This window comes from Conger conger, chromosome 10 (assembly GCF_963514075.1).
Source record: "Conger conger chromosome 10, fConCon1.1, whole genome shotgun sequence".
NCBI classification, from domain to species: domain Eukaryota; kingdom Metazoa; phylum Chordata; class Actinopteri; order Anguilliformes; family Congridae; genus Conger; species Conger conger.
Genome location: NC_083769.1, coordinates 17102792 through 17116188, shown reverse-complemented (window position 1 = coordinate 17116188; position 13397 = coordinate 17102792). Strand labels below are relative to the sequence as shown.

General features: G+C 42.2%; 1 protein-coding gene across 3 annotated transcripts in view; it reads left to right on the top strand.

Moving 5' to 3' along the window:
* The window catches only part of LOC133138140 (N-terminal EF-hand calcium-binding protein 1-like), a 50434-nt gene that overhangs the window by 25909 nt on the left and 11128 nt on the right, over positions 1–13397 (top strand). For all 3 annotated transcript variants that reach the window (XM_061256638.1, XM_061256636.1, XM_061256637.1), the window contains exons 3-6: positions 3151–3259; positions 5108–5133; positions 6600–6697; positions 12815–12951. In XM_061256638.1, the coding sequence (XP_061112622.1) occupies positions 3151–3259; positions 5108–5133; positions 6600–6697; positions 12815–12951 (370 nt within the window). The remainder of the gene's footprint in view (positions 1–3150; positions 3260–5107; positions 5134–6599; positions 6698–12814; positions 12952–13397) is intronic.

Sequence of the window (13397 nt, the reverse complement as noted above, 5' to 3'; positions counted from 1 at the left end):
AGGTGTTCCAACTTTTCTTGATTACTTACAACCCCCTCTGTCTGCATAAAAGTAGTGTTGGAACACACTATGGTACCATACCCTTGTGAGCATCATTTGAACAGTATTGTACTGCAGAAAGTAGTGTGTTACTATAAAAATGGCGAGAAAAAGGCAATTAACAATGGAAGAGAGACAGACCGTCATGACACTTAAAAATGTAGGGCTTTCCTACAGAGAAATTGCGAAGAAAGTCAAGGTGTCAGTGAGTACAGTTTCCTTCACCATCAAAAGGCACTCAGAAACTGGGAGAAACTCTGACAGGAAGAGGTCTGGCAGACCCAAAGCCACAACAGAATCAGAAGACAAGTTTCTGAGAGTCAACAGCTTGCGTGATGGGCGGCTCACAGGACAACAGCTTCAAGCACAGCTTAATAGTGGTCGTAGTAAGCAAGTCTCAGTTTCAACTGTGAAGAGAAGACTTCGACTTGCAGGTTTGAACGGTCGAGTTGCAGCAAGAAAGCCATTGCTAAGACGTCAAAATAAGAAGAAGAGGCTTAGCCAATGGACTACTGAAGACTGGAAGAAGGTGTTATGGACCGAAGTTTGAAATCTTCGGTTCATCACGCAGGATTTTTGTACGCCATCGAGTTGGCGAAAGGATGGTTCCTCAGTGTGTGACATCAACTGTCAAACATGGAGGAGGAAGCGTGATGGTCTTTCATTTCAGAGTACAATGAGACATTAAACTGCATAATTTTCAATAAAAAACTGGAAAAATTGGGGTGTTCTAAAACTTTTGACCGGTAGTGTATATATATATATATATATATATATATATATATATATATATATAGATATATATATATATATATATATATTTTTTTTTTTTGTGCTCATGATGCACTATGGAGACATACTTGAAAGATAATAAACATGAACATCTGGATCTTGAATTGACCCACACTATTACACATACAAGTGCTATGTGTGCATCATTTATGTATGTACGTTAAGTGCTGAGGACTTTCCATTTTGTAGCCATAATAGTTACATACGTATGTATGTGTATGCAAGCAGAAGGCTACTCGGTATTATGCCCGAATCAGCTTAGACATGAGGCAAGAGCCAAGTAGTAAAGCAAGAAAGAAGGAGATTAAACTTTGTTCCGTAAGGACTTTTCACCCGTACTGTCTTTAAGACTCAAGACTCTGAAAGACAACAGGGGTGAAAAGTTCTCACAGAACAACGTTTCCAGTCGATGGGCTGATGGCATGTGGTTACCATAGAAACCAGTCTTGGTATTGTTTGTGTCAGTTCTTATAACAATGTAACACCAATACGGTTAGTGCACATCCTTCTGGAACCTGAAAGAAAAAAGCAAGATACTCCTCCAGAAAATCTTTTATTGGCGATGCCCTTTCTGACCTCTTTTGTATATAAATGTGGATTGTGTTAGTCTCTGCAGTCATTCCATGCTGTATGGTGCAAACCTGAACAAGTAAAAAAAAAGTGTGTTGTTGGGTCCTTCATGTTCTTAAACTGAACCTTTTATGCAATACGGTCTGAATTGTTTTTGATTAATTTCTTGCTGCAACCAGCACATTCTACAAAGTAACTGTGGAGAAATTTATTTACAGAGACATTTTTATTATTAATTTATATAATATCTCACCTGCGTATCTGTTCTACCTGCAAGGGAAGAATAAAAAATGTCTTTTTTGGTAGTTGAAAAATGTGTTTACATGCTGGACTAGTCTTTTAACTGCATGGTAGCTGCAACTTCACACAGTTATATAACAGATGTGTTTTTAAATATATTTAAGTGCACATTGTTTATTAATTTAGAGTAAATCATTGTACCTCGAATTAAAATATCAAAAAATGAGTAACTGACGCACATATTGAAAACATTTTTATTCTGTGCTTTCAGCAAATAATAAAGCAAATAGATTGCAGAGATGAATAATATACTATACGCACTGCAACTGCAGGTAGAAATGTGTAAAACCTTTCCACTCAGTAACAGACTGAAATATGTGAGAGACTGATCCGTTGTGGTCGTAACTCGATTAAGGGATACCCAACCACATCAATCTGTATTCCCTCTCTGTCAGTTTCTGTCAAGGTTTATTTATTTTATTTAAAAGATAAGAAAGAGCCTGCAGGAATGGTTGCCCATGACAACAGGATTTTATTTTTTTCTGTTCTGAAGACAAAATCTGTGGCTCGAAAAGAAGATACCCAATACTGGGTAATAATAGCTGATTTCATTCAATAGAAAAGCCTTGGAGCCGAATCAGCCATTTTGGGCCGCCTTGACCCTTGGCCAGAAGAGAGAGATTGGAGTAAGAAGAAGTGGTGTTTGGGTGTTAGTCTTAACTGACGCATTCTCTGTATGCATAAAGGGAGGTTTTGCGCTCGCTCGAGATAAAAGCCTGAGATGGCGGTTTTCCTGCTAGCGACCCATCGCGCTTGGCCAGCTGCAGGTTCGACTGATCTAAAATTCAGATCGATGCATCAGAAATTCAGATCAGTCCCGGAGACGGTCCGTTCCCCCGCCGTTGATGAAAACACGGGGCTTGCCTACTGAGCAGAAAAAGAAGATTATTTTGCGAGTGGGCTGTCGAGCAAGAAATGGGCCTTCTCCTCCTGGCTTTCCCCAGTCTTCTCAATGTGACACCAGCTCCCTGTCATAGAGTCCCACACCACTACCGCTGGGCACTAACGCTGGAACATACACCTAGACAGGTGGATTAAGCTTGTTAATAACATCCTGCATTTTACAGATTAAATGCGCTCTATCCTACTCCTTATATGAGATTAGTTTAGCATGCTGTTCAGACTCTGGTTAAGAGCTTTTGGCAGCCAGTGGGCGTTTCGAAATGTTTACACAGCACTTTGCTACACGTTCTTCCAGTAAGTGCAGACATTTAACATATTTAAAAGCAGTTGAGCTTTTTTAAAAATCGAATAAAAACACCTTTTGCTTTTTTAAAAGCATATTACTTCGATGAACACGCAGAGAGCGGGATGAATCTCGCGCTAATTTCGTTTCCTGCTGGTAAAATCTTTCTTTTCTTTGAGGCAGTGAGAGAAAGCTTGCTGAGGGTTCGTGTCCCGCGCCCTGACCATTTTTTGACCTCCCCGATTCCCTTCTTCTCGTTGCAGACGACGGAAAGCTCTCCTTCGACGAGTTCAAGATGTACTTCGCCGACGGCATCCTCAGCACCGAGGAGCTGGAGGAGCTGTTTCACTCCATTGACAGGCACCAGACTAAGTGAGTGATCGGCGCTGCGCGCCCACGCGCTGCGGGGCCCACGCGCTGGCACGGCCCCCGTCAGTGTGTGTGATCAGCGTGTGTGGCGGGAGCGACGGTCTCAGAGCGGAGTGTCAGAGCCAAGACGCCGCTTTCAGCCGCTATCAGCGAGGGTATCTCTGCGCGCTCTTCGCTTTTATTCACATTAAAATGTCACGTAAAAAATACATACAGCATGCGAGGTGGTGAACAGCCAGACCTGCAGACAATGAGAGACGAGAAAGTGGACAGATAGACCTAGACAGACTCCCACAGACGTACGGGTGTAATGTATATCAAAAAGGACGTAAACACAAGCATATGAATGGACGCCAAAATCTGGTATCTGTACGGCATCGTTTTTGTGCGTGGATGGGCCCCACAGCCTAGTTTCTGGTAAGGCACTGTTCCAATGTGTCGATGGGTCTGGTATCTGTTAAGGCCAGTTTATAGTCCAGCGATCAACTGAAATTGCAGAATGTTCACAAAAGTTATATTATCGCCAAACATAGACTATGGCTGTTGTCCTTGCAAAAATATATAAACGCACTTCTGTCACCTCAATTATAAACCAAATGTTGCTGAGACCAGCAACATCCATTGCTCGTTGCCTGTGGCAGCAACGCTTTGTCGCTGGACTATAAATCGCCCTTTAAAGCACTATTACAGGAGGTCTGACTGTTTTGGCCCCAAATCTTTTTGCTGGATGAGCCAGATCAAATCTATTTAAATCCCCTTGTTTTGACACTTGTCGCTGTGTGCTTCAAATCTCCAACCATACGCCTGCCCCCCTGGGGCTGAGTTTCAATGACTTATCGACTTCTCCCCGTGTACACCTCCACTTAATGCAATGCTCTCCTTAGATAAACACGCCGATTGGCAGTGATGAAATGAACCCTGTGTGCTTGTCCCTCGCTACAGCCTAAGCGCATTCTACTTTATTAGCAGGCATGTTTAATCCACCCCCAAGCTGAAAATCTGTGGTTATACCTTCAGAAACTCGTGGACTCGTGTTCAGGCTTCTGTGCACTTATGTATGCTACATGTACGTGTGTGGGAGTATTTAAATGCAATCAGTGAGTGTGTGTGTGTTTGTGTGTTGTGTGGTTAGTAATACAGCGGCATGTGTGTGTGTGTGTGTGTGTGTGTGTGTGTACACGTGGGGCAGGCAGGAGGTGGGCAAGCTGTTCAGAGGAGCAGTTAGTCAGTGGAGACATGCTGTCTCGTCAGAATCAGCTCCCAGCACATCTGTCACTATCTGCGTGCTCTCAGGCAAATGCAAGCCCACTGCATTCTGGGACATAAACGGGCAGCTCTCAAACTGTCCCTTTCATCAGACCCATAAACCGTGCAAGAACATTCTGCTGCTCTCCACTACTCGTTCTCCGCTACTTTTACCCTTAGCATTTTACCTGGGGGACAGGGTGTGGTGTCCTCTTCCTTGAAAAAAGGTATATCGCTCTGTCGTGTCGATTTTGTATCTTAATGTGAACCAAACCCTCACCCTCTCAATACCTTTTTTTTTTTTTTTTTAAGAGAACCACTATTTTCAAATAGCTCACTGGAGCAATTACCCTAACAACAGACACCCAATTACAGCAGTGCAGCTGGGGAGCATTGGTCCAATCACGAGGTGGCTCATATTCCTCTGGCAGAAACAGCCTCTGTTTACCCGGTTTGACCGTCTATGTCTCCACGTGCCCAAAATCAGTCTGGATCAGATGGAACGATGTGACAGTCTGTACCAGATTGCTGGTGACAAGTGACCTTCTCTTTGCTTTGATGAATCCCCTTTCATTCAATTAACACTCTTTTCTTTTTTATTTTCAGCAACTTGGACACAGAAAAATTGTCTGGTAAGTTTCTTTATAATGTGTCTCTACTGTTTTTTTATATTTTGTGTTGTAATAGAATACATCATATACTGTAAACCCAAACATTAAGTTTCAAATACAAATGATACCTTGTGTAAATAAGACAGAGTTGCTGTAAGGTGGATTTCTTCATTTTGTAGGCGGTAGGCTACTGACTCCTATAGGCTTCAAGTCTTTATTTTTTAAAGTTAGCAGGAAGTTAACGCATTATACTAACATGTAAACCGAATCAGTGAATGCACAATCATGAAAATTAAATCAAACATCTAAGTCTGGGTAACTAGGAAAAAAAAATATTTTCTAATATGTTGGTGTATTTCTTTAAAGTTTTTTGAAGTAACAGTCCTTTTATATCACAGTTATTGTAAGTATTTCCATAAATTGTCAAATAAGGAGGCATTCATCTAGGTTTCCCAGGTTTTGTTATTTAATAATGCTAAGTATGAAAATCAGAGGGAAACAAGAATTACTACCATTCATTATCAGTCAAGATAATTGGCAGCCTGTAGCGTAGGGTTTAAGATACATGACTGGGACACGCCAGGTCGGTGGTTCAATCCCCGGTGTAGCCACAATAAGATCCGTACAGCCGTTGGGCCCTTGAGCAAGGCCCTTAGCCCTGCATCGCTCCAGGGGAGGATTGTCTCCTGCATAGTCTAATCAACTGTACGTCGCTCTGGATAAGAGCGTCTGCCAAATGCCATTAATGTAATGTAATGTAATGCATTAATGAGATCAAATCCTGCAGATTTTTTTGTTGAATCTAAATACATTTCCCTGCAATCTAATCTCTCTGCCTCTTCCAGCATTCTTCAGCAGATTTCCCTCAGGTGCTCATGGGTAATTGAAGCCAGAGACATGTTTCAATCGCACACTGGCAGCTTCAAGTGATTCGTGACATTCCAGAAATATATTTTGGGCTAAATTTTATTTTTTGCCTCTTTTTTATTTTTTCTTGCTCCTTTTTCTACTCCACCTATCAGGAGAGACTAGAAAAAAGGATAGAAATATAAATGAAGTCGGAGAAATCGGGAAAACGTGAATTTTTTCACTAACACAAAAAAAACTTCCGCAAAGGATGCGTTCATATTTCCTTGATCAAATGCAACATTGGGAGTTCCTAACTTTTGCTTCTAGCTCCTAGAAGGAACATTTAATGGGTTGGGATGTCCTTAGAGATGGCGGACCTTGATCGATTTCTGGGTCAGGAGCAAGGAAAAGGATTTGAATGAGCTGATTGTATTATTAACAGACTCCCTTTGGACAGAATGGCACTGGTAGCTGACGGCATAATAAGTCCAATCATCTCTCACCAGTTTCCGAAAGTTTATAACTTTTTTTTTAGCGTATTGGTGCTGTCACTGGAAACTTTCTTTTGAAATTTTGATAAAATGTTTTTTACTGTGTTTTCCAACGCCCTGAAACTGTACTCCACGTTCTGTCTCTAGAGTATTTCTCTCAGCACTTGGGGGAGTACCTGAATGTCCTCTCGGCTTTGGAAAAGCTCAACTTCGCCGTCCTGAAGGCTATGGACAAGACAAAGGAGGTGAGGTAGTGCTGCAGAGCGGATTGGTCAGGGGTGGGTCCCATTATTTTTCACTCCACCCTCCGGTACTCCACTCGCCCACTACCGCTCGTCTACTCCGTTGTTCTCACAAAGCCAGTATGTCACTGTATGAGTGGCCTACCATAACAATAGAGTACCACTATGTCCTACACTAGTTAAGGAAAATATGCTGCTCTACATTCTCAAAACCAAAACCAAGAATTCAATAGGAGATGGTCCCTGCATCTATCAAATATGTCTTGAAACGATGACAGGGTTTTTTCTCCCATGTTATCACTGAAGTTGACAGATTATTCTGCTATTCTGCCATTCTGTCACAATTTATTCACATGAATTTACACCGGAAGCTGGTTCTTCTTTTAATTCTATCTGAGTCTGGTTGACACATTTTGCTATGCAGGCAGGCAACAGGCCTCAGATATGTCTTCATATTCACATTTGGTGTAGGTGACCAATCATGTAGATGGCTTTTCACTCATATCTACAATCCAGTACAGCGGCATTCAGCACACCAACGGTTTGATCAATAAATAGAGCCTTTTCACTCATCAACAACTGTGCTGGGGGGAAGTCAGCCTGTGCTGAGGTCCTTGCCCATGGTGTCTGTGAACAGCACTAGCTTGCGTGGCCCCGAGGTCACTTCATATAGAAAAGGGGCTCAACATGGATCGATGCTTCAGTTGCTGTCGATGGCCTTCAGTGTCTCAGTGTTATCCAGCAGGTCTTTATCGATGCACCATGATGAAAGTAGCTTCGCCAGTCTCTCGCTCTTGTGGTTACCCCCCTGAAATTGAATAGAAGTTACTTAGACAAACAGCAGGTAAATTATAGATTGTAAAACACACAGCTTGAATCTGAGCACAAAGATTATTGCATGCTTTGCTTTGCTCGTATTGGCTGTTGGACTGTGCCAAATAGTGTTCTCTTAGATGAATGTAATTATTCTCAAGGGCAGGCCAAGAATATCAGTCCGAATAATTAAAGGAATTAATTTGAGTGGTTGCTTGAGTGGAATAATTTGGCACTCCAAGCCTTAATTGGGAGTCCATTGTCCCACCTTCAATGTTGGCACTTTCAGATGTGAAATGCCAGTGTGCTTTGTTCCCTCATGGTTAAAAAGATCCACATGCCCTGTCTGTGTAACCAGTAAAGAGCAGCCTTTAATGATCTGCCTTAAAGAATACCCTCTTCCCTAATTAGCTCCCTCTCGCTGCTACAAGTACTGCTTGAGGCAAGTCAAAAGTAAAACTTCACTATACACAATTACCTCTGTACCAGTTACATGTTACAATGTGCTTCAAAAAATGTAATTCCCTTTTTTAAAGGGCTAGGTTACATTTTAATTAGGGGCGGGTGGGTCACCGTAAGTATTTGTCCATTAGACAGGTCATGAGCCTCGGCAAGGATCCACCGAAAAACCATCTGAGGGCATCAGCTGTGTCTCAGATTGCAGACTTGTGGACTAGTTAGTGCGTGAATCAAGCGCGGAAGTTAATAGTCATGTGATCAAGTGCGTCCTAAACTCAAGTTCAAAACTGGCAAGTACATGTTGATTGAATTCACCGGAAGTTCTCTTGCTGTACTTGAGAGGACCGAAATTTCATGTCGGCTTTCCATTCCCAGTAGTCATTTGCTGACAGCAAAGATTTGAAATATGCAATGAAAGATGAAGGAATGTAAGATAGCTATCTAACCCAAAGCTAAAGATACAGTGCAGCAGCTAATGAGGGCATAACTACGTATTATACTTGCTAACAAGGACATTTATACATTTGGTTTCACCATGTACTAATTACAGCACTTGTTATATGTAGTACCCTATTTCAATGTTTGAGACAAATTAACATAATGTCAAATAAGAGCCATGTTTTGTATTTGGTTGCATGTCCTTGCATGCCATGACTTTCTGATGTCTGTGACCCATCAAAATCATCAGAGTCTGGATATCTTTTCATAAAAGATCTGAGTATGTGCTTTGACCACGTATGAATTGTTTGATTAGAAACAGAGACAATAAAATATTAAATCAGAAAGAGCTGAAAATGACAAGGTGACCCCAAACATTTGAACGGTAGTGTATGTTTCTGCTGTAACATAGCTATCTAGCTAACGGTCACTTCAGATGTTGCTAGTTGACTTGTTGGTGCACTTGTAAGTCAAAGTGCACTGGTACACAAGTGTGCAAATTGAGACACAGGCAATGTGAATATTATTGAAGGCAAACATTACACGGTTTGCCTTAGCCAATCCGCATGGAGAGGGAGAGAGACTCGCTGTGGAAGGAGGGTAAGCTTTGGCAAATGCAGGCTAACTGTGGCTGATGTTTTCACTGACTCGCTTCTCCTAAATATCTATCCAGCTCCATTAACAAAGGAAATATAATGAGCAGTAGACACATGCAAATGAACATGGTGATGTCAGAACAAGCTGAGCTGCCCCTTTTCTGAGTAGAGGTTGGTAACACTGAATGGTGGGGTGTTGCTGCAGGGCATTCTGGGATATCGTTCAGGCCATTCACAATGATTATGCCCTCCATCTCCCTCATGCTAATGTAGCATGGTTAGCTCAGCTAGTTCGCTAGTAAGCACGGATGGTGCAGTGAAAGCGAAGGCTGGTAGCAGGTTATCGCGACAACACTCCCCGATGACGTAACCCTCAAAATTCAAAAAGAACGTTGTTGCCCTTGGCTAGAGGCGAGTTCGTCTTTAGCTGACTGGTAACACGTTTGTTCAACAAATAATTTGGACAAGTGAGAGGCCGGGGTTCAAATCCCACCTCGGACTCAGGCATTTCTTCACCTGTTACACTAAAATAAGGGGGAAAAGAGAGACGCTTTCTAGGACATTTCTATCCAAACAAACTGCTTCACACTTCATGCTGTAAGCAAAGGGACTATTTTTTAGGGACTACACTAGATAGTTCATAAAAAAGTGCATAAAATATCATATTTTGAGGGACATGGTGAAATTTCAGATGGCATATTTTTTATTCAACTATTAACAAACCACTTTGCTGGAGCCAGAGATGAGCAGTTTGGGTTCAGTTGGGACAAGCATGTCAGCGATGACGAATGGCTTGTGTTTCTGACAGTCTTTGTCTATTTTTGAGATGTGGGAATGAGTTGCAAACGTGGCATGTGCTAATTGGAATTTAATATGTGAATTCTAAGAATTTCTCCTCGCATGAGAATAACGGGAGTGGGCAGTACATTCGGTGTGTCTTTCCAGTTGGTGCTTTCATTGTGCATTTGTGCGATGAAAGTGAAGGTCATTAAATGACCTTAATAACAACATCGGCGGTGACTGCGCTTAGCATCATCAACATCGAAATCATCCTTTGCATGACTGCTATTATCTCCAGCAGTAACAGCTTCATCAGAATGCATGGCCAGCGCCTCACGTCACTGCCATGAGAACTGAACAGGACACTGAGCCACAGCTGCAGGGCCGTGACTCCGTCTGTCCCCAGACCTGCCTCTGTGATGTCCCGCTCGACGCTGTGTTTGTGTCGCCCGCGATTTCCGTGACCTTTCGCGAAGGTCGTCTCACAGCCAGAGCAGGTGCAAACTGTGGTAGTGTGACAATGACAGCATCGACACTCCCCCCCTCCCTCCTGAGCTCTGAGCCCAGCGACCTTGTCACGTACCTCAGGCACGTAAGGACGCAGGCTCACAAGACAAGATTCCTATGGTTTGAATATTACTGCTTTATGGCTCTTCCATACTGCTTTGTGGCTCTTCCATGCTTCTCTGCAGCTCTTCCATACTGTTCTGCAATGCTTCCATACTGTTCTATGGCTCTTCCATACTGTTCTGCGACGCTTCCATACTGCTCCATATTTCTCTATGGGTCTTCTGTACTGCTTAGCAGAGCTGAAAGATCAGTGCAGTTCCAGGCAATTTTATACTCAGCCTTTTCTGCACTGTCATGAGCTCAGCTGAGGACAAAAGGCCTGCACTGGACGTGCAAAACATACTGATTCTGCAATCAAATCATAAGTATAAAAGCTACAGGGTTTGGGCTGATTCACAAAATGTGCAGGTGTTGAGTAGATGGCCATAAATAGTATTTGTATACAAACAGATGTGGGGTCTTCTCAGTTAATGGAGTAAAGAACACTGCAGGAGAAGCCTGGACTAAATTTGTGTTTATGTAACAGACCATTTAATCTTTTTAATACTTAGAACAGAAAAAACAATTAACCAAAATTAATTTATAAAGCCTATGGAGCAGCAATGATAGGCAATAATACACTCAATATTTAATACTGAAATCATGAAATTGCTCTGTATGTCAACTGAATAAAAGATACAACAATGACCTGTCACAGCCAAAAACTTTTATTCCCTTTTAAGTGAGGACAGGATGGGTTTTTCCAATATTATTCTCACCGGTTTTTATAAGTGAATCAAGAAAGAAAAAGGGTAAAATGCTCTTGACTTATGCAACACTTAATTCTAAACCCCCCACCGACCCTCACTGCTTTCAAATACAAATATTTTAATTGATTCTGCAGAGGAGAAAGAAATCACAGTCTTTCATCTGCTTTTAATCTCTTGGTCCCGATGAATAAATCATTAGACGGTGTGGGAACACCGTTAAAGACAAACCTAAAAAGCTAAATAAAGTTTTGTTTCCACAAATGTTTTTTTTTGGTGTTAGGTTTTTTTTCCGGGAGATAAAACTCTTGTTTAGCCTATGTTACTGAGTAATTGGCTTAAACCACAGTGTTGAGATTATTCTGAAATGGACAGATGGCCAGTGTACCCTAAGTTTATCATTCTTGCAATGACCCTAATAGGAGGGGAACGTCACCCTTGAGGAAATGGGCTAGTGCCATTTAAGCTACTCTCCGATTACGGATCACTCACTTGAACAGTAATACATTTTCCTATTGGAGAGAACTCCTCCGCAGGGGCCAGACAGCCAGTCTCTGGAGGTGTGGAAGGAAAGTACCGGGCTTGCAGTTTCAATACTGATCGCAGCAGGTCCATGTCTTTCTGGAAGAAGGCTGTCACTGTGTCTTTAACTGGTTTTGCGTTGCCCATTACACCAGTGTTAAATTGCAATGCTGCTGCAGACATGGAAACAAGCCCAATACCATTAACTGTAGGAACACCAGGTATTCAGTCTCCAGCTTGTCCTTTCCCTTTCTTTCAACCTTTCCTCTTTCTTTCTCTCTCTCTCTCTCTCTCATTCTCTCTATCTCTCTTTCTAATATACAGTATAATTACAGATAACTGAAGAATTATTGTCACAGCTAATACAAAGAATGCAAAACATGGTGAAATATAGAATATAACATGAATTTTCGACATATATTATAATATTAATCACCAGTACTTATAATAATTTGTGTTTAAAAAGCAGGTAGTACCACAGCAAGCGCAGATTGATAACAAACGTCCACATAAAGAAGCTGATACCAGTTAGAATAATAAAAGAGAGGCAGTATGTTTTGGTGTAGGAAAATTTTTGGTTTCAAAGGAAAAAAACTCAAAACTTTGTTTGGACCCAGCAATGTCTGTGCTGCACGATGAGTCAGCACTGCTCAGTGAAATCCTTCCATCCTGATGAGCTTCTGCATTCACAAAGTTGGTCCAGTGTGAGTCTTTTTAAATTTGTAAAATGAATCTTAGTGAAAATGTGTCGTAACTGAAAGAAGGCCAGCAACAAACAACCGACAAGAAAGTCAGCTCAAAAGAAGTCACCTGTGGAGAACCAGCATACAGTAGAAAGCATTTATGAATAAGTGAAAAGCACAAAAGCTAGGCAAAGCACTCAGACCAGAACCACTTTCTTCTGAATGGTAATATTTTTGTCCAGAAAATACCCCTAAGACCCTAAAATAAATTGCATGTCATAGTGGACTTTAAAGGGACAGTTTAGGTATGTTTCCACTTACCTGGGTGGTGGTGACAGGACGAGGTGGAATGCGTTTCAATATATTTTTAGAATGCCGCATGATCAAGGCCGGTATTGTCTCCTTTACCAGGGTGAACTGCTGAAAATATTTTGAAAACAAAACACATTTCAGTACAAACTATCTGGATGGACTGATACTGCTCCCTCATCTCCTCCTCTTCCTCCTCCTCAGGAGTACCAGAGCGCCTCCGTGCTGGGCCAATTCGTGACCCGTTTCCTCCTACGAGAAACCTCCAGCCAGCTGCACTCCCTTCAGGCATCGATAGAATGCGCTATGGAGGCAGTGGAGGAGCAGAGCTGCCCTGGCAGGTGAGAAGCTAAAACAGGGCCAACCGTCGTCTGGGAGAACCACTGGGTCTTTGGTTTCACCTCAGCATCCGATTCAGGAGGCCCCATGAGCTACAGACCTGAGGGAGGCTTGGGGACCTGAGCTGTTACAGACCCCTGAGCTAATGATGTTTGGGGTCTCCATGAGTTACAGACCCCTGAGCTAGAGAGGTTTGGGGTCTGTTGTGAAGAGTAAACTGCTATGGAAACAAGCCAGAAGGTTTTGAGCCATGGGGCTGATTTATCATACATTGTTCAACATACAGTCATACACACACACACACAGACACAGACACATTCACTCACACGCACATGCACACATACACATACACACACTGCGTGTGAAATTTGTGTTGCTCTTTCGAGCAAATGGATCAGGATGCCCTACAGTAAAAAGGTGAGGGCAAGATGCAAATTGCTGTAAGGCT